Source organism: Exophiala xenobiotica (genome assembly GCF_000835505.1).
Source record: "Exophiala xenobiotica strain CBS 118157 unplaced genomic scaffold supercont1.1, whole genome shotgun sequence".
Taxonomy (NCBI): Eukaryota; Fungi; Ascomycota; class Eurotiomycetes; order Chaetothyriales; family Herpotrichiellaceae; genus Exophiala; species Exophiala xenobiotica.
The window spans coordinates 2,630,956-2,651,946 of NW_013562494.1; the positions used below are offsets into that span (position 1 = coordinate 2,630,956).

The 20,991-nt window shown below is 51.8% G+C and overlaps 6 protein-coding genes across 6 annotated transcripts; 3 read left to right on the forward strand and 3 right to left on the reverse strand.

The window, feature by feature from the left end:
- Positions 1–412: 412 nt before the first annotated feature.
- Positions 413–5,700, forward strand: PV05_01024 (uncharacterized protein). The gene is made up of 3 exons (XM_013465968.1): positions 413–2,897; positions 2,946–3,316; positions 3,367–5,700. Exons 1-3 carry the CDS (start codon positions 1,021–1,023, stop codon positions 5,175–5,177), a joined length of 4,059 nt encoding a protein of 1,352 aa, XP_013321422.1. The 5' UTR covers positions 413–1,020; the 3' UTR covers positions 5,178–5,700.
- A 252-nt stretch (positions 5,701–5,952) lies between these two features.
- PV05_01025 (uncharacterized protein) lies at positions 5,953–9,917 on the reverse strand. Its single transcript, XM_013465969.1, has 3 exons — positions 7,090–9,917; positions 6,729–7,029; positions 5,953–6,677 (listed from the first exon to the last, which is right to left on the reverse strand). Exons 1-3 carry the CDS (start codon positions 9,521–9,523, stop codon positions 6,290–6,292), a joined length of 3,123 nt encoding a protein of 1,040 aa, XP_013321423.1. The 5' UTR covers positions 9,524–9,917; the 3' UTR covers positions 5,953–6,289.
- Positions 9,918–10,269: 352 nt separating this feature from the next.
- Positions 10,270–15,695, forward strand: PV05_01026 (uncharacterized protein). The gene has a single exon (XM_013465970.1). It carries the CDS (start codon positions 10,566–10,568, stop codon positions 15,513–15,515), a length of 4,950 nt encoding a protein of 1,649 aa, XP_013321424.1. The 5' UTR covers positions 10,270–10,565; the 3' UTR covers positions 15,516–15,695.
- PV05_01027 (uncharacterized protein) lies at positions 15,567–16,958 on the reverse strand. The gene has a single exon (XM_013465971.1). It carries the CDS (start codon positions 16,848–16,850, stop codon positions 15,780–15,782), a length of 1,071 nt encoding a protein of 356 aa, XP_013321425.1. The 5' UTR covers positions 16,851–16,958; the 3' UTR covers positions 15,567–15,779.
- Positions 16,959–17,115: 157 nt separating this feature from the next.
- On the forward strand, positions 17,116–18,815 carry PV05_01028 (uncharacterized protein; the record flags this gene model as incomplete). Its single annotated transcript, XM_013465972.1, has 2 exons — positions 17,116–17,150; positions 17,945–18,815. The coding sequence occupies 2 exons, from the start codon at positions 17,116–17,118 to the stop codon at positions 18,813–18,815; spliced, it is 906 nt and encodes a 301-aa protein (XP_013321426.1).
- Positions 18,816–19,035: 220 nt separating this feature from the next.
- Positions 19,036–20,668, reverse strand: PV05_01029 (uncharacterized protein; the record flags this gene model as incomplete). The annotated part of the gene is made up of 7 exons (XM_013465973.1): positions 19,036–19,225; positions 19,305–19,455; positions 19,510–19,657; positions 19,890–19,968; positions 20,022–20,067; positions 20,133–20,377; positions 20,430–20,668. 7 exons carry the CDS (start codon positions 20,666–20,668, stop codon positions 19,036–19,038), a joined length of 1,098 nt encoding a protein of 365 aa, XP_013321427.1.
- Positions 20,669–20,991: the final 323 nt, after the last annotated feature.

A 20,991-nucleotide genomic window follows, 5' to 3' on the forward strand; every position in this document is an offset into this window, starting at 1 on the left:
GCTCGAATATTCCATCCTTTTACGAGTAAGACCCTCCTTCGGATACCGATCCATGAGCTTGTAAAGAGCAACAACTGGACCCTTGAGGTCGCGAGTGATCCTTAACTTCGAAGTTTTGAGCAGGCCTCGCAACTAGCAGCCGCCTCTGGAAGAATGCAATGTCGTCAAGCATGGTTGTTTGTACCGAGACGATCTTGAGTTGCTAGTACTAGGTCCAGTTGCCCATTGCCGTGCTACGGGGCCTATATAAATCCCAAGTACGTCAGGAGTAGGGCGAGTTACAATAGCGACAATGGCTATATATGGGCCCATGAAGACGACGGGGACAGTTGCCCAGACCAGCGGCCGCGAGGCTGCGATAGCCCTAGCTACAACGCGCTCTTGTTGTTTAACACGGGATGCATGCTCAAGCCCAAATCTGCCCTCTGGCGGCCGTCTTGGAATGAGATGAAGACAGCAGTTGCGCGTCTGTGGCACGTCAATACCTCAAAAGCATGGTACGTCACCCTTCTCGATAGCATGTGCTTTTCGAAGATATTTCACTGCCATGTCTGGTGCAGTGCCGCACGGCTGTCACTTGCAGGTCCTCTGCGCCTTTACAACCCTCGCATCTTTACGGCATACCTATCTCACACTGCCCTCGGGGACGAGTTTACCAGCAACTTCCAACAGTCTTTCTGCTCTTCACATGTAGAGTTCACTGGGCCATCTACGTTACCTGCAACAGATCTTTCTCACACCTCGTGCAAGCTGTGTTGTCATTCCTATAAATACTCTCCTTCCCCTTCTTCCAGGATTTCCATTACTTCCATATCCATCTACATCTCTTTACCTCAAGTCAGGCTCTTTCTCCCTCCATAGCACTTGCTCAAAGCCCTTTGATCAATCTGAGGCCGCAGATCTCTGCCTCGTTGCTTTTCTAGCCAGATTGTGATTTGTTTCCCGCTCAAGTCTGTCGATCTTCATCCCTACTCTTCTGCATTCTCGATTTCTGAATTCATACAACACCACGGCAGCACCATGGTTGGGTCTTCTGAGCTCTCTGGCCATGCGCCAGACAAACCAGACAATTGGGTCATCGATCTCACAGAGGACTCCGACGACGAAGTCACCGAGATCGATCCTTGGACACTTCCCTCGCCCAAACCGGCTATCAAGCGGGAACAATCCGAGGAACCAGTCGAAGTTGTTGAGCCATCGTCTGCCGTGCCCACAGAGCCAGTTGATAAGTCTGAAGTTCTCGGAAAGGCTGAAGGTCGTCCCTGTGATACGGGCGTACTATCAGAGCAGTCTTCCAAGCACAAACTTGCATCTGGCAATGGCGACGATGCAAATACAGCGAAGGCTTCGGTCGAACCTGACTTGCCTGGCCAAGACAACAATTATGTCATAACGACACAACCGCAGCAAGGAAACGACCCGATCCAGAATCAGGACGATGCCACACCAGCTAAGAACATCTTTAACCAAAATGTACCTGCTTTGGGCAAAGACAACGCTTCATGCGCCACACAGGCGTTTGAGAATGACTGGCCTGTCGTGAATGATGAACATGCCACGACTGCTGAACAACAACCAGATGCTGGACAGCTTGCGGTTAGCAACGACGATACCACAGCATCCGAGCAGCCGTCTGAAGCTGCACTTGTCATCCAAGAAACACCAGATGCCCTAACCAACGAGCAGTTCTTTGGACCTGAAACATCTTTGCTGGACGACGAAAATGCCCCGGCCGTAGATGAGACTTTCGAATTCGATCTATCTGCAATGCCTGAGGACGCTTCTACAGAACGAGAGCAAACAACGGAATTTGAGCTGCCAGTTCTGAACGATGTCCAGATCGAAGACTTCGCTGCACTGCAGGCCTTCACCGAGAACAGTGCCAAGTTCGATAGCGATGTGGACCTTGCCAATGGAGAAGACGCGGCCGAACCTGCACCTCCTCCCCCTGGTGAACGTCAGCCCGTTAACGGAGATGTCGAAATGCTCGATTGGAACACTGAACTGGACGAAAATTACATGGCTGCCAATGAAGAGAACGAGAAGAAAAGGGCTGAGTTCGCATGCCTCAAAAAGGAGTTTGAGCGGAAGAAAAGTGAAGATGAAGTTACACAAGAGGAAGAAATCCGGTTTGCGGCCGCCGAAGCTGCAGAACAAGCACGGCTCCGAGACTTCGAACGAAGCCAGATGGAGGTGGAGGAAACCGCGGAGGCACCAGCCCTCCCTCCAGGTTACGAAGAGGAGGACACCTTGTTCATTCCTGAAGTGCCAGACCTTGCAGAATGTCCTCAGCCCAAGAAGAGAGCTGGTCCAAAACCGAAGAATCGTATCAATGCAAAGGAGCTGCGTGAGGCAATGTCTGCTGGGCTTGTGGCTGGCCAAGCTAATGGCAGGAAGCCTAAGCGAAAAGCTCGGAACGACGGCGGACAATCGAGAAAGAGAAGACAGAACCCAGGCCCCAAAAAGCAAGCCAACAAGCGAGGAAGAAAAGGAGGGCCCAATCCTGAACTGACCAATCTTCAAAGTCTGGGGAGAACCAACGTCGTCCGCGCGGCTCAGGCCAACGCCGATAGACCTGACATGCCAACCTTTACTTCCAAAGACAAGAGCAAAGCCCTGAAAGAGTTGATCGCGAGCATTCCTACCGCGGATCAAAACTCCCACAGTTCGGAAAGAAACGCTATCCTGGAGGCGACCAAGAAGTTCAAGGGCGGCGGCCGTGGCGCGGTTCGATCTGACGGCCAAGGCGGATGGAAGCTTCGAGGAATGGAGTCTTCCTTATATCACCACCAACTGCTAGGTGCGGCCTTTCTACGTGACCGCGAGCGTAGTGATACGAGACCATATGGCGGCATGGTGTGCGACGAAATGGGTTTCGGCAAGACCATCCAAATGATGTAAGTCGCCTCCTCCTGGTCTGACAGCTCATAGACTAACTGTCGCAGCGCAAACATGCTCGAAGGCAAACCAGACGAGGGCAGTCCATTCAAGACGACATTGATCGTAGCACCGCCTGCCCTGGTCCACCAATGGATGGTAGAGATGGACAAGCACGTCAAAGACAATGCTCTAGGACGCATTCTTCGATACCATTCCGGCTCTCGGCTTTTGAGCAACGACGTCGTCTCAGACCTCCAAGCATACGATGTGATCCTCACGACCTATGGCGAAGTCCAGCGAAGTTATCCGATGACTGATCCGCCCAAGCATTTGTCCTCCGAAGCCAAGAAGAACGAATGGTGGAAGAACTTCTATCTGGAGCACTGTGGCCCACTGCACAAGATGAAATTCCATCGTATCGTCCTCGACGAAGCTCGTAAGATATATTGCGTCCTCAAGTCCTTCTCTCAAGCTGACTTCTTGCAGATGCCATCAAGACCCACACGTCCAAGACCTCTGTCGCTGTCCGCGCCTTAACTGGCACCTTCCGTTGGGCCATTACAGGCACACCTATCATGAACTACATCGAAGAATTGTATCCATACTTCTCCTTCCTGAAGGTCCCTCATACGGGCAACTACCCAACCTTCTGCCACAACTACTGCGACAACCGGTCCGCCCGCGAGCCCGTGGACATGGGCCGAATCCACAACATCCTACGCGCCATCATGCTGAGACGTACTCACGTTGACAGTCTGTTTAACGCGCCGATCGTCAAACTGCCAGGTATCTCCCACACGACACACATGGTAGAATTTAACTCGGTCGAGCGCGCCATCTACAATATGGTCAAGCGCCGGTACATCCACCAAATCAACTCGTACTCTGCGTCTGGTGAATTGACCGCGAATTACCGCAACGTCCTCACTATGCTTCTGCGTCTCCGGATGCTCTGCTCACACATCTTCCTCTGCCAAGAAGCCCTCAAGCAAATGTTCGTTGCCGCGGACATCGAGACCCTCTGGCGGATAACTTCTAAGGAAGTCGAGACCGCTGACCAGGATGCTCCGCGCGTCAGCACGCTCGTCGCTCTGCGCAAGATGCTTCAGGCCAAAGACAATACCATCGTGACCTGCCAGACTAAAGAAGGTGCTCAGTCCGTCGCAGCGACCCCCGAAGCCGACACGAATGACGACCTCCGCACTGGCGCAGCTTTTGGCCTGACTTTCAAGTTCCGGCGCTTTCTGCGTACGCTCACGGAGTCAAACACTTGGACCGAGCTACATTTGCGCTCCATGTGCGCCAAGTGCCGCCTTCCGCCCGATGAACCAATGTGCACATCGTGCTTCCACGTGTACTGCAAAGAATGCCTCGCGGCCATGGAGTTCGAGCGTCAGCAGCGCGAGGAGGAGAAGATCGCGTGCATCGAGTGCGGCGCGCACTTTGAAGAGACCTCACCTTGCTCCGGCCTCCAGGAACTCGGTTTCAACAGCAATGAAATTGCGCAGAGAATAGAGAAACTCAAGACCAAACGTTCCAAGGCCGCCAAAAATAGGTCTACAGCCGTCGTGCGTCGAGGCAGCGCTAATCACTCCCAAACCCCGGCTAAAGATGACGAGGATGAGCTCCATGAACCGCCTGACTGGATCGAACACGGGCAAGTCCTCTCTTCCGCGAAGCTGACCGCTACCAAAGCGGCGATACTGAACTGGCAGGAGAGGAACCCTCGCGAGAAGATCATCATATACACACAATTTCTTGGCCTTTGCCGGATCCTGGCGCGCATGTGCGACACCGAGAAATGGGGATACGTCAGTTTCAACGGCAAAATGACGCTGGAAGCTAGAGAGAAAGCCATTGAGAATTTCCGCGACAAGGAAAGCGTGAGCATCATGATCTGCAGTCTTCGGGCTGGTGGCATCGGCTTGAACCTCACAATGGCGTCCAAGGTGATCATTCTGGACTTGTGGTTCAACAGCGCCGTCGAGGCCCAGGCGTATTGCCGCGCCTTCCGTATTGGACAGGAGAAGAAAGTTGAAGTGGTGCGCTTCGTGGTCAAGGATAGCATCGATGAGGATCTGATCAAGATGCAGGATCGCAAGGACGTTGAGGTCTCGGGGGCGATTGGGCCGGATAGTCATGGCAAGCGCGCGACGATTCAGCAGTTGCTCGAGCTGTTTGGGAGTGTTCAGGAAGGTGAGGGTCAGAATGAGTTCATCCTTATGGAGGATGAAGAGGAGAGCGATGATGATGAGAATGTCGATATGTCGGAACGTCTGCCTCCTCGACCTTTCTGAGTGATGGGAAGAGAGCAAACGAAGAGAGAGAGAGGCCATGTCAGTCGCGTCTTGGTTTCATTCGATGGTGAAAAAAGGAGAGCATAGAGAACATGGTCAACATGGGCGCATAAGATTAACGACTTGGGCTTGGGCTTGGGCTTTGGTCACTGCTCACATATCATGGGCATTATGGGCTGCGCTTACTTCTCACACATCATCATCGGCATTATGCGCTTCGAGCAATACTTTAAACGGCAACACGGGCTAACGGCATACTCCAATCCTACTCTCGACCTCGACATCGGCATTGGCACTGATATGCAATGACAAAAATCAACGGCGCTATGGAGCCTCCGGGCTGGCAAGGAGAAGGACGGACATGGAGCTTCTACTCAAAAAAGAGACTCATCTGTGCAATGAGTGCATCCCCATTGCCCCCGTCGGTCATGTATCTGAGCTACAAGCTGCAGGCAGGCAGGCAGGCAGGCAGGCAGAAATGAGCTTAGAAGAGGGGAAAAATACCCAAACAAAGTATTGAGCTGAAACCTTTCGCCTCCTTTTCTTTTTTCTCCCGTCGTATTAATCCCCTTTTACAATTTACCACAAAGCCACACGTTGATACGTCTGAGGGATGGCAGACCCGGCCTTTTCGAAGCCGTGGATTTCACGACTTTGCGCCCCTCTCTTCTAGATCACAAAAGACGTCTCTAGATCACCAAGATAGATTCGAGGCGCGCCCTGTTGCGAAACGAACGCCATGTGCGGAACGAGTCACAGGTGTCCGACGACATATCAACGTTTGAACAGCTTGACTTTCAATTTCCATGGCCATCTTCCATTGTTCCTATCTGATGTTCCGTGCAGGGAGGGGGTATCATTCTAAACAAGCACTATTTTTGGGGTCATCATAACAAGGGGAAAAAGGGGAATGCCGCAACCACAAAAGAAATCCCTTTCCCACATGAGATGGAATACGCTTCGACCAAGCGAAGACGTTAGAAATCCCATCCTCATAAACACCATGCCAGTTGGTCTTTCAAAATCCGTTCGCGAGTCCGCGCAGCACCAGTTCTATCCTGCTGGTTCCAAGGTCGGTCGCCGAGAGATGAATCTTGAGCCGACTCCTTGCCTCAGGCACCGAGCTCTTTGATCGCCGCCTTCCTTCTTCCTAGCACTTCATTTCTCTTGACCTTGACCCTGAGAGCCTCACTAGCCTGAATCAACGCATCGATACTTATCGCATGGTTCGTCATATTGTGATTGATGTAGGAGTACACTTGCGCAGCGGAGTTAAGTGCAAGAATGGCATTTTCGTTAAGCTTCAGCAGCGCCAGCGCGAGCTGGAAGAGGAATGGAGAACTAGTCCCGTCGTGCTCAGCGCTGTCGTTGTTGACGTCAGGCATGGACGGTGTAACCGGTGTTGGTGGTTGGCTCAAGCCAAGGTTCGGCATGTCGACTGTCAGATTTCGTGGGTGGTCGAATGCATGTGGGACGGCGTCGGAACTGTTCAGGCATAGACTGCGCATATCAGATTTGACTGAATCTGACTTAGGAATGCAAAAGACTTACATCACATCCCAGACGCGGTAGAGGGCTTCACCGCCAGTCAGGACACCAGTGTACAACGACAGGAACCAGTGAAACGTGAGTGCCTCGAGATCAACGTCGAGTTCTTCAAGCTTAGCACTCAACTTTGGTAATATTTCAGCAACATACTGGCGAAGGACGATTTGGTCTGCCCTGGCCACGAGCAATGTTGAACTGAAGTATTGGCTGGGAAGTATGACGTCGATGATGGCGACGAGGAGCCAGAAGCAGTCTTCTGCCGTGGCACAGATGAGCAAGAGAGATGCTGTGATGAGGTTCATTCCTGTTCAGATACGTGTTAGTGAATCAACATAGAAGGTGCTTTCTCGTTCTGGTTACATACCTTGGCAATATCCGATGCGAGGATTGTGAAGTGAATACGCTCTCAGCAACTCTTCAAGTCTCTGGACTCCTGGGCCGTGACGGAAGAAAACGTTGTCGGTCAAGGTGCGTCTAACATCCGCCTTGATCTGGCTTGCAATGTCTGGATCGACATCTGTACCATCTTGTGAACGAGCGACGAGGTCCTCGTAATAGCCTGGATTTCGAAGAGCACTTGCTCCAGAACATTCGGCCCAAATCTTGGGTCGAAGTGACACCGGTATGCCAGCCAGCACTAATGACTTGAAGTGCAAATATTTGCTTTTGGTTTGTTTCGAACGACCAAGAGTCGCAATTCCAATGAGTTCGCCATTGAGGAGGTCTGCCTCGGGTGCATTGTTGGTTGCACGATCCGTATTACTCGCTCTCTCGGCCCGCACTCGGCGTAGAAAGTCATTCCATCGAGCACTCCTCTCTGTCTGCAATGCATCGTACAGATCTGTCAATTGGTCAAGCAGCAACTTGGTAGGACCCGAGTCAGCATTGGAGTCGGTCTCTGGATCAGCTGTGAAGTCTGATGAAGTAGCAGTAACTGCTGAATGCTGCGGCTCCGTCACGACACTTGTACTCGGGAGTGCCTTTTGTGCGGATGCATTGATCGAGATGGACGCATCTCGGCTTCGATGCGGTGGTGTTATGGTACCAGCGGCATCAGCGGCATCAGCAGTACTAACCATGACTACAGCACCGGCAGATGGGGTATGCGACAGTAACTCTTTTGGTCTCCCAGAAGATAACGCGGCTGGGACTTTGAGGTAATCCGACCAAGCTTTCTTCGAGTTGTCGTCGTCAATCGAGGCAGGAGTCGAAGGTCTGTCTACAAAGATGTCTTCCGACCCAGGACTACCAGCTCGAAAGCTGGCTAGTGTCTCGGCATTACTCATCTTGTTTCGCTTGTGCTGACGGACCTGGAGAGTTTGTCGCTTTCGACGGTATTGGTCATAGATGAAGCCAAATCTATCCGTCAAGAGGCCGTGCTTGTCGTTATACTGATTGGTCATGGTAGGCGGCAGTTGTGAACTTTCAATCATGGAATCCAGCTCGACTGTGGGGGGAAGACTGCTCGCATTTGAATCTTTGCGAACATGGCCTGGACTGGCATTGAGTCTGGTTGCTGTCGGGACGCGTTTAGCTGGAGGTCGCATCTTAGAATTTTCACTGCCTGCCAACGATACAGACGACTTGCCGGCTACTTGTGTCCGTGTCTTCGTCAAATTGGAAAGTGAAGCTTCTGCATCGCTCACGGTGGCAGCATTGCCGTTAGCTTCTTGTCCCAGTGACGAAGCCCGAGATCGCCCTGTCGGCGCCTTTCCACCGAAGATCTGTGTCCAGGAAGCAAAAGAGCGACCAGATTGGTTTGACCGCACACTAATTTCGTCACCAAGTTTCGGCTTCCTGATTGACTTTCCACCGAGAAAGTAGCTTGAGGTCTGAGCAGGTGGCTGGAAGATACTCTGTAATCCTGATGCCTTGCCCGACGTCGAGCTGCTAACGCGAGGCCGTAAAGTAGCATCCAAGTCCTGACTGCTTTCGCTCAAAATGCTGTTAGCTCTGCTTGGAGTTCTGCTCCCCTTGATTTGAGCAGAGGCCATTGACCCAGTTCTGCTGCGTTTATCCTGGACATCCCCCAGCGGAGCATCATTCAGTATACGGGCGTCGGGAAGTGGCTCAGGCGGGTATGGCCCGTCGACTGGACTGCTGACCAGGATTCCCTCTTCCATCGCTTCGCTCATCATGCCGTCTAGCGAGGTTGCAGACACTGTCCGATCGGTCGAACCAGACGATTCGTGAATACCGGGAGAAGGGTTGCCTTGTTCTAGTCGCAGGAGCCGCCTCTCAACTTCAGCTGTTGAGACAGTGGCTTCACGCAGCAGTCTCTTCAGTTCTCTTTCTCTGTTGTCTGCCCGAATACGCAAAGCCGACATCTCGGCGTCTCTCTGAGCCAGATCCGATGCATATTGACGAATCAGCTTGACAGCACCAGTCTTGCTTATGAGTCTTTCAATATGTTCGTCACTCGCCAAATGCAACGCGCCCGGAATGTCCAAGGAAGACCGAGGAGAGTCGTCGAAGAGAGCGTTCTGCTTGTTGAAGGACGGAGATGCGCTTGTCAAGCCGGCAAGGGTGGCCTTTCTATGTCGAGCCGTCTGTGATATTGTCCGAGAAGGTTTCGGAACCACCTCTTGAACAATGCTGGATGATTTCTGTTCGGGTTCTGGAGAAAAGGAAGGGAAGGAGGTCAATGCAGGATCATCGTCTTCGACGGACTTCGCGGAGGTCTTGGAGCCATGTCTCTTCGGCACTCCCCGGATTGTTTTGGACTTTTTCTGGTCTGCGGAGGCATGGGAGGTCTGCGAGGAGGATCGTCTCGATAAGTTGCTACCATTGTCGGACATGTTGAAGCCAGGCTGGCTGTACTGGAGTATCAGCTGGAACTGGCTGCTGCGGAAACAACCACCCGCATCTTTGAGCACGACTTTCCCACGACCTCGATTATGGAAGGATACTTCAATCAAACGTCACTCAGTCCGGCGTCCGACCATCGTATCAAATGAAAATACCCTGTCTTGCAAGTTGGGAAGTCGTTGAGTGGATTAAATAGAATTGTAGAAGGTCCCGCAGAGGATTGTTGGTCAATAGATAGGACAAATGATCTGACTATGTTTTCCACTGTGTACGTGTGAATGTTGGGCATTCTCGCATACAAGAATGCTCGTGTGATATGACGACAAGTCATTCAGTCCCGCTACATCGCTTGCAGGGGTTGAGACTTGCAGATGTGGCACCGTGTTTCGTGCAGGGGATCAACCATGAATTCAGGGAGACCGACTATCAAGCGAAAAGCAGCATGTCTGACATGGGACTTTTTCCTGTTATCAAGGCGTGGGCACTACCAAACGAAAAAGGACGGCACGGGATGGTCACCCAACGGCTAGGTAATGTCCTGCCACACCTGCCACGGTGGCCTGCTTTTAGGGACGGCCTGGGCGGGAGCCTCAACAGAGAAAACCTAGCTGTCAGACTGATTCTGCTTTTAGTGCACTGCGGTGGAGTATTTGGACACCAAACGACACCCTCCACGCGCCTCATTCTGGTAGCCTGTCATTGTCCTCGTCTCTGATCCATAAAACCACTTTATAATCCGAATCTATAATCGTCCAACGGTGAATGCGTACGTGAACACAGGCACACCATCTTCCAGTCAATGGCTTGATTACTCGCGAATGCCATCTCTTCCGCGGTTACGTTCAGCGCGCGCCCACCATCTCCAACCGGTCTCGGGGGACACGAACAAACGGCAATGGAGTCTAGAATAGTACCGTTTCCTAACTTACGCCATCAGATATGACCTGAATCTTTCTCTTTCGCTTTCTCTCTGTCGGACTCTGCCTCGCAAGCTGCGGGATTGCCTCCGGACAATCCGCTTTCGCTGTCGAAATGGGTCAAGGGTACTCGATGACAACGCTGTCCGCAGCGTCAGCCAGTATCGATGTTCCTGAACTGGCAGACCTTGTCCATGAGAAGACCCTGGCTTCAGCTCGGTTTATGAAGAGTGTTAGAGCTCGGAGTCAGCAAGGCTTTGTCTTCGTCAAGGCCGTCATGAAACCTTATTCTTCTTTTCAGGTCCAAGAATATGTGCGCCAAATCATCGAAGAACGAAACATACTGGCAGACATACCCAATGCTTTGGGCTATCAGAGGATCGTCGAAGTTGGAAGCGGAGGGTTTCTTGTCCGACAATACATGTTCAACTCAGTCTACGACCGGATCAGCACACGTCCGTTCCTTGAAGACATCGAAAAGAAATGGCTAGCCTTTCAATTGCTGTGCGCTGTCCGCGATTGTCATGCGAGAAACGTCTACCATGGAGACATCAAGACAGAGAATCTGCTGGTCACGTCCTGGAATTGGCTTTACCTTACCGACTTCTCGTCCTCTTTCAAACCTACCTACCTCCCCGAAGACAACCCGGCCGACTTTTCCTTCTACTTCGACACATCCAGCCGTCGGACATGTTACATTGCTCCGGAAAGATTTACCACTTCCACCTCTGTCGACACGCAAGACGAATTGAACTGGGCCATGGACATCTTTAGCGTTGGTTGTGCTATTGCTGAAATGTTCCTGGAAGGGCCTATCTTCTCCCTAAGCCAAATCTTCAAGTATCGGGCAGGGGAATACAGTCCAGAACACACCCACCTCAACAAGATCGAAGACGCCGAAGTGAAAGCCATGATCCTCAACATGATAGAGCTCGATCCTGAGAAGCGATACAGCGCTGAGCAGCTGCTCTCGTTCTACCGATCCAAGATCTTCCCAGACTACTTCTACAGCTTTCTTCATCAGTACATGTTAGACCTTACCAGACCCTCAACCGCCTCAAAGCCTGTGGAACTGGATGCTGGAAGCCTTGCTGAATGTGACGAGAAGATCAACCGAGTCTACTACGATTTCGACAAGATCTCGTTCTTTCTAGGATATGGCCCAAGTCCTGCGAAGCAGTCGTCCAAATCACCCTTGACACTTCGATCGAGCAATCGAGTCAAGTCATCAGAGGCCGACCCCTCATTGTACGACGGAAGTTTACTATTTCTCACTCTAGTGGTTTCAAGCATGAGGAACACTGCCAAAGCCTCAGCGAAGCTCAAAGCGTGTGACCTGCTAGTTGCCTTCGCAGAACGACTTCCGGACGAGGCGAAGCTCGACCGTATTTTACCTTACATCATCGGCTTACTCTCGGACAGTTCGGACGTTGTCGTGGCAGCAGGGATCTACGCGATGACTTCAATCTTCGAGATGATCGAAGTAGTCTCCCCAATAAACGCCTACATCTTTCCCGAATACATCTTTCCCAGGATGCGGCAATTTATTCTGGGACCTACAACTCAGCCGAGCGTACTTGTTCGTTCTGCTTATGCTTCATGTCTTGCGTCATTAGCACTCTCTTCTTTGCGCATCCTTGACGTGGTACATGCCATTCGTGCTGATGGCAGATTGCCTGCTCTGCGCGAGGACGAACTGGCTCCGGAGTCATCATATCATGGACTTTACGATATAGCAAGAGCAGAACTAGTACCGCACTTCGAAGAGTCAACCGTCGCCCTCATCACAGATCCAGAACCATCCGTTCGGAGAGCTTTGCTTGGTTCAGTCTCCCGGTTATGCGTCTTCTTTGGGAGTCTCCGGGCTAGCGATGTCATCCTACCTTATCTCAACACCTACTTGAACGATAAGGACTGGATCCTCAGATGCTCCTTCTTCGAAGCACTTGTTGGTGTTGCTTCATATGTCGGCACATCAAGCCTCGAGAAATTCATCCTTCCAATCATGGTCGGTTCTCTGACCGACTTGGAGAGCTTTGTGATTGAGAAAGTCTTCCGATCGTTGGCTCGAATGGCAGCTTTGGGTCTCTTGCAGAAGTCCACGACCTGGGAGCTTGTCAGCATTGCTGCAAGGTTTATTGTCCATCCGAGTGTTTGGGTTCGCGAGAGCGCCGTGCAATTTATTGTGCTATCAGCAAGATACATTTCTGCGGCTGATCAATACTGCATCGTCCTGCCAATGATTCAACCTTTCTTGAAGAGCAGAACCCATATAATTTCAGAGGAGCGCATCCTCGACAACCTGAAGCGACCACTTCCTAAGATCGTTTTTGATGCGGCTGTAAATTGGGCAGCAAGGAAGGGGAATAGCCTGTTCTGGACTGCCGCAAGCCGCGATGGTGCATTGACATTATCAGACTCTGCAACGCCACAAAACCCTTCAGTATTGACAAAGAGATTATTAACACGAATACCACCTTCGCAAAAGGACAAGGATGACCAAACTTCCCTTGAAACCTTGAAGAACCTGGGCATGACACCAGATGACGAAATCAAATTGCTCGCGTTGCGCGAGTACATACTAAAAATATCCAAACACAAGCCGGCTGAGGATGTGAACCAGAGACACATTATGCTGAACAACATTTTGGCGCTGAATCAGATCAACGTGACACCACAGAATGTCTTCTTTGATCAGCGTGAAGCTCTTCGCGAAATTAAGAGTCGATCAAGTTTGGTCCAGAAGAAGAGTCGGAAGGACGAGCGACATAGCTTGACAGATGCTCTGTTGGACGCATCCACAAGCATTGATGACCAAGCAGCGAAACGAAGATCACTCTCCGATGTCAGTAGCGGGACGCAGACGCCCTCCACCAGACCGATTGACATTCACCACCGAGCAGCAACTCTCCGCACTGACATTGCGCCATCCATCAGTATTGAGAGGGCAAGCGGCTCTTCAAAGCCCAGCGGCTCAAATGGTACCGGATCGCCTATAGATAGGTTGTCATTGCGGCGTAACAAGCCACTTGAGCTGAAACATCGGAATAGCGGCCTCAACTTGATGAACCGAACAGATTCTGCCAAAGCGGATGCCGAAATTTCGACGACCTCAGAGACTGCTTTTGGAAGAGTCGACGGGCCATTGCACCGCAAGAGCACGGCTGGGCCGTCTGCATTAAGTGTTGCTGCCAATGCCGTAGCCAATTCAAGGTCTGTATCTCCTCGAAGTGGTGGGTCGCGCACGCCACTCTACGAGCCAAATCATTCCTATGCGGGAAATGATCCTAATATTTTGCGACTGCTTGATCATCATTTCGTTGAAAATTTCCCTGTTGATCAGATGGACTTCGGCCCCAATCGACCTTTTGCGGACAGCAAGACACCCATCAGAAGAGCTACGGATGTTTTCCAGCAGAACACAGGCCGAGTAGCTCAACAGGAGCTTACTTTCCGTGCTGAGCCCTGGCGTCCGGGAGGCCAGCTTGTCACCCAATTCTCGGAGCACACTGCAGCTGTCAATCGTGTCTGTGCCGCTCCGGATCATGCTTTCTTCGTGACCGCTTCGGACGATGGCACCTGCAAGGTGTGGGACACCATTAGACTAGAGAAGAATGTGACCCCACGGTCAAGATACACCCATCGGCATGCAGAAGGCGCAAAGGTCAAAAGCCTTTGCTTTGTCGATAGCACCCACACATTCCTCAGTGGTGCTGATGATGGCAGCATTCACGCTGTTCGCGTGGATTACAAGAGTGTGGATGGCGGCGAGAGCTCTAGATATGGCAAGCCTATTCTTGTCAGAGATTACCAGATACCTGGCCAGAAAGTCTTCGAGAACCTCAGCAGCACTCGGGAAGCTGCTGCGCTCTCTAAGCCAGAGCACGCCGTCTGGCTTTATCACTATCGGACACAGTCCTTGCAGTCTATCCTCCTCGCTGCCACCAGTGAGTGTAGGGTCTTGGCCATCGACCTGAAGAATATGGAGATCATCCACAGCATGGAAAATCCTGCCCACCATGGTACGCCAACCACATTCTGCGTCGACAAGAAACACCATTGGCTACTGTTAGGGACAAGCCACGGGATTTTGGATCTTTGGGACCTCAGATTCAAATTGAGGCTAAGAAGTTTCGGCACTCAAACAGACTCCAGGATTGATCGACTGCTCATTCATCCAACAAAAGGACACGGACGTTGGGTCATGGCTAGCACGGGTGGCGAAATCAGTGTCTGGGACATCGAGAAGCTGGTCTGTCGAGAGGTTTGGAGACCCAGCACCTCCTCACCTGGAGCGAGTATGCGTCCCTATGAGACATGGTCTCCTGATGAAGAGAACAGCGAGAAGGTTCTTTCGCGCTTCGCTCATCAGCCTCCTGAGGACAACCCCCCCGCTGGGCCACTGCTGCGACCTAATCTCGCCAATGGCTCGCCTGTCAAGTCCAGATCCTCAAGTGACAACGAAGCGACATCGTCCCGCCTCCTCTCGTCCACGCCCTCAATGCCGGCAGTGTACATCCTGCATGACTACCTGCTCAATCCATCCCAGCCAGACAACCCGTACAAACACGCTCTACTGTTCACAGGCGGCGATGATCGTGATCTGCGCTATTGGGACATCCAGCGGCCTGAGAACAGCTTCATCATTTCCGGACCAGAGCTCCATAACGATGATGCGACGGCCATGAAGATCAAATACGAGCTGACTTATCCTCTGGCATTGAGTGCTGGAGCTCAGATCGCCCTGATCCAGGAGAAACTCAGCGATGAAGCATCCAGCGGAGGCGCAAGTAGTCGGGGGACACCGAAGAAGCCGTCGCGCTCTATCAGGGATCAAGAAGGCAATGCGAGAACAAGCAGTCCGGCGTCAACGTCTGCAAGTTCGCCGTCAAAGACTTCTTCGGCGTCGTCGTCCAAACCACCGCGCAGCACGGTTATCAGCGGTGCGCAGCAGCAAATTCTCCGTACGCACATGGAAGGGATTACAGATGTCATTGTGCTGAGAAAACCATACGGGTGTGTGGTCAGTGTTGATCGAGCCGGGACAATCTTTATATTCCATTGAACGACGGATACTGTTCGTTGGCGGCGATGGATGCCAAAGCAACGTTGTACGTGGAGGGCCAGCAAATCACCTGGATTTCCTGCATAGAGAGGGATTTGAAGACCATAGTGGGCGGCGTCCTTCCCCTGATAGATTCGGTTCATACCAAATCAAACTAGCCTTGTAGCATGCCCTCTTCAGTCATCAAGCTAGTCGGCCTAGACTTGAGCTTCGCAACGCCCATCTTGCCTATATCGCCTTTTTCGTCTTCCTGGAAATCTTCATTCACAGCTCTCGATGCTCTCCATCCTTCCCAGTCAAGTCCTGTTGCACTTGAACCACCGCCCTTAACCCTTTGTCCCTTTGTTTAATTTCCTCCGGGCCCAACACCCCATACGCCCGGTCCGTCTGGTCTATCACTTTCCTCTGCCATCCTTCCGGATCATCCCGACCTAGATCCATTGTGATCGTGCCAGCATCCTTCCACACTCCATCGATCGCCTCGCCAATGTTGTCGAGAAAACCTTCCATCCCGCGTTTGCCGCCGCCGAAACCGTACATTTTGAACGGTCCCCCAACGGCCCATCTTGGTCCTAGACTCGCGCGGACAATCTCGTCGATCTCTTCGACGGACGCGACTCCTTGATTGACCAGGTGGCAGGCCTCGCGGAAGAGAATGAATGATAGGCGGTTTGCCACGAAGCCGGCACTTTCTTTGTGGATGGGAATCGGTCTGTGGCCGGAGCTGAGAGCGGAGAAATAGGATTGCGCAAATGTCAGTTCAGAGAGTGACGTGGATGGCGAGGGGACGAGTTCGAGCAACGGCATGATGTGTGGAGGGTTGAACGGGTGGACGATGAGCAGTCTCCCCCGGGCCGGGTGGTCTGTAGGGAGGTGGGCGAGTTGCTGGCTCGCTGGGATGCCGGAGGTTGAGGACCATAGGTGTGCGGTTGGTGAGGCGTGGCTGATGATTTGAGACCATGTGGATTGCTTGAAGGACAGGTTTTCGGGGCCTTGTTCTTGGATGATTGTGGCCGCTTGTACCGCTGACTGGAGGGACGAGTGGATGACGAGACGTTTGCTCGATATCAGGCCTGCGATGGAGACAGATGATGACGCTGAGGGCGCCGGTAAGTACAACGGCAGGACGGACTGGATGTGTTCTTCAAGATCCGGGCGAGGGTCATATACAGAGACGTGCGCCGAGGTGTATGTCAGATGTAAGGCAAGAAAGGAGATTCCAATGGCGCCCAGGCCAATGAGACAGATGTGTTCATTCGAGTGTGGGAGATCACCAGATGTAGATGATGTTAGGTTTGTTGTTGATGTTTGGTCTTGATCAGTGGGAGTCGACATGTTGGAGAATTCAAGATACGGTTTGCTGGTCCCCACGGTATGGTCGGTCTGAAACTTATGTCGATGGCCGTTATTCGTCAAGTCAAGCGAGATAGAAATACATACTTGTACCTGAGTGGGCGGATGGAGATCTGTGATTCTATGGCACACCTAACTACAGCATATACCCTCGGCTACTCCGAACTCGGCTAAGCAAATGGAAAGAAGGCGAGATTGGTTCAGCCTCGTGTAGCCTTGCAGCGTACATAGCACGTGACCAGCCGACATGGCACTTGCTAGATTAGAGACCTCCGAGGAGGCGTCAGACTATATACCCTTTTACTAGCTCCCGATGTCTGTCTAGCACTCGTGCTGCACCCGGCTTACCTTCCTCTACTTTGGTCTTATTCTGCGGCCACAAGATCGTTCCGTAACATGTACGTATCACCTACGCTTCTGATATGTACCTACGTACTCCGTAGAGTATATGCCAAGACCCTAATAGCCTCGGCGTGTTTGGGTTGTTTGGCGGGCCGTGTTCTGACGGTCCACCTACCCTCTACGGCTATAAGGTAGAAGTATAGGTGTTCCTCCGATTCTGTGACACAAGTTCGTCCGATCTCTGTCGTTGCTAGTTATCGTCTCAGGATATACGTCGACTAAACAGGATACAAACAGTCAAAAATACCACTCAAAACGCTGGTTTTGGCATAACAAGGGGAGTCCTGATATATCCAAGAGGTCGATTACTGACATTATTCCTTCTTCAACATCGGGGAGACTGGCACTTTCAGAGAGTCAAGTCTAACACTGCAGCTCTTCCGTTACGGTTTGATGGAAGATGCAAGCCTCGCATCCCATTTTGGCTAATATGCCCTGACAGTACCCAATTCGGTCCTGCAGAGAGAGATACCTGCACTTTTACACTGCAGCTCTTGCATTAGGAATCAACGTGCATATACACTACATACCTACTTTCACTCAGGTGGCATGCGCAGATAGTGCCACCTTCACCGTTACTGACGAAGGCTTAGTCTATGGCTGGGGAACTTTCAGAGCGAGTTGATTGTAACTTTACTGTTATTCTAATGCTTACATTACTTTGGGGAAATCAGGGAGTTTATGGGTATTCTCCAAGCGTGGAGGTTCAGAAAAAGCAAGCCCGCACTCGTTCGAGGCCTACAGAAGATCACGAAGCTGTGCTGTGGCGAAAACCATGTCCTGGCATTGGACGTGCAAGGACAAGTCTATGCTTGGGGCTCAGGACAACAAAACCAGCTCGGGCGTAGACTCATTGAAAGACACATGGATCAAAAACGCAGCTTGACGCCTGAGAAGGTCCGGCTGCCCAAAGGGATCGTCGATATAGGCGCTGGACAGTTTCATTCCTTCGCAGTACACCAAAATGGAGATGTCTATTCCTGGGGGCTCAACAATTTCGGGCAAACTGGCCAACCTCTTCGACAAGACGAAACAGATTCAGATGCCCATCTACCCCAAATAGTGAAATCACTGCAACAGATTGGCAAAATCATTTCTGTCACAGGTGGTAATCATCACTCCCTGGCAATCACAGATGGTGGCGAGTGCCTGGCTTGGGGACGAGTCGACGCTGGCCAAACGGGACTCAAACTTGATCGACTACCACCTCAGCACTTGGTCCTGGACTTTCGAGGCCGCCCAAGGATTTTGACTGTGCCAACTCCCGTGCGGGGCATCGACGCTGTCTTGGCTGCTGCAGGGACTGATCATTCTCTTGCCCTAAGTCGTGAGGGAAAGGCGTATTCTTGGGGCTTCAATGAATACTGTCAAACAGGCGTCAGCTCGGAGAACCAAGTCGACGAAGCTACCATGCTGGACTCGAAAGCAATCAAGGAGAAAAAAGTGGTTTGGGCAGACTGTGGTGGACAATTCAGCGTGATTGCGGCGCTGCCCGGAACCATCAATCACTCGACGACAGCCAACGGGATTAATGGACAGATGTAGGATAATAGAAGGGTTCGCGGTTGTGATTTATCATTGGATTGCTTCTTCGAAGAGACTGCCACTGGCCAGTCTCCACACCGCCTCGATGCTCACTTTCATAGTAAGTTTTCGATTCGCCGGCCGATTTCACCACTGATGACTACGCCTGTGCTTGCACATGGATGAAACAGTGGCGCGGTCCGACACTGAAGTCGCCTCCCTCCAATACCTTAAAATGTCTTCAACTGTGAACTTCTTTGATGCCTTTCAAGTAGTCTGACCAAACTTTCCCGATGTCGTGCTTGTAGATCCAGTTCAATTTGCTTTCCTGCCCGATACCAAAGGCCTTGAATCTGGCCTCAAGAATTTCGTTGATGGTTTTCTCTTCTTCGTCGGCATTCTTGACACTGGTTCTTTGACTGTCGAGATACCTGTACCTGTGCGTTGCATCAAGTGGTTAGCTTTGCGATGATGAGTTTTGGCAAGTGAGACCTATGTGGATGGACCCACATTCTCTGATAGTAAGGAAGGCGGATTTCTTCGAAAATCTGAAGTGTATCTCGGACCAGCCTTTCGGAACCACGTGAATGTTCCAGTTCAAGAGCCTGTGCCAGAACCCATCCATCTTCCATGCCGAATGTCGCTCCCGATCCAAATGCACCTAGAGAAGGGGCTATCAGTATTTTGACCCATGCCGAACACACCGAGGACATACCGTGGAGTGGATGGCTAGCGTCCCCTATCAAAACAACCTTGTCCCATCCAGTAATTCTTTCTGGGCCGGGACCAGCATAACTGGCGAATTCTTTCCACGCTCCTTGGGGGACGGCCGCGATGGCATCTCGAACGCGTTGGTCATATTGCTGCAAAATGGATTGTTAACGGCGCTGCTGTCCACGGTATCGACGTCTCATTCGTACCACAAAGCGAGCCTGCACTCTTTCATTTGTTGCTGGAATCCCCCACGATACTGTTCGCCCTGGGATATCAGGTTCATGGTAGGATCTCACTGAAAGCTCGAACAGCTGGTCTTCTAGAGGTATTTCGGATGAATCGTCTACTCCTGAGAAATATGCATGTCCACCCTTGACATACCACCATGATGTCCCACTGGTGACGTCCGGTATGTGTGTGAGAGATGATCTCGGAACAAGGGTGCGCCATACCGTGTTTCCTATTGTCGAGATGCCGTCAGTTGGTTTCTTTCGTGAGGACACATTCTCGTACCTGTGAAATGGATCGCGTGGTCTGGATAGAGCATCTTCCGGATCACCTGTAGCGTTCGCCGTCAATAGGTGTTGTTATCCGGTTGGCAGTTTGAACACACCGAACGAATACCATCGGCTCCAATCACCAGGTCTGCAAGAGCCTCTGTCCCGTCTTCGAACGACAAGCGCACGCCTTCTGGCCCCGCGTCTTGTGCGGATATCAGCTTCTTCCCGTACTTGATCACACCGTCAGGAACCTTTTCCAGAAGGCCAGATTGAAGTCGAGTTCTTCGAGCTCTGATCGACCCACGTGGGTCTAGATCACCGTTCTCTGGATGGGGTTGCAGTAAAAGGACTTCACCGGTATAGCCATTCCTAAACGGTAGATTGTGTGAGCATAATGTCACACCATTGTAGGCGTCCCTACCTCGAGCGCGTATCGGCTTTAGAAGATCCCTTGACCCCGTCGGCGGCTCCTAGTAAATCCAGAACTTTCCAAGCATTATAACTGAGACTGATGCCCGCTCCGACCTCTCGTGGCTCGGGATTTCGCTCGTAGAGAGTGGTGGAGAGAAACGGCAGCTTCGATAGAGAAATTGCTGCGGCCAGGCCGGCTGGGCCTCCTCCAATAATGGCGACAGTGGTCGCTGGTTGGTATGAACCCATGACTGATATTGCACGTGAATTTGGCCTTCAGAGGGTGCTTCGGTCCTTCCATCGTTCAACGGCTTCTAACTTATAGGTTGAGCTGCCCAGACGCATATAGCATGTGGTGCACCGGAAAGGTTGCGTTACGAGGCCGAGCCCCTTGCCCGCGATGGCCCAAAAGCACGCCATCAAGGAGGTAGTGTGATTCTCTAGCACAGTGATTGGTTGCAAACGGACTGGTCCGAAAAATGATTGGACCTAGCAGGCCAACGTGTCTTCCTGTCTATCACTTCACACCTTCGTGCAACCTGGGATGGGCCACCGGCACGCGATGCTCAGAT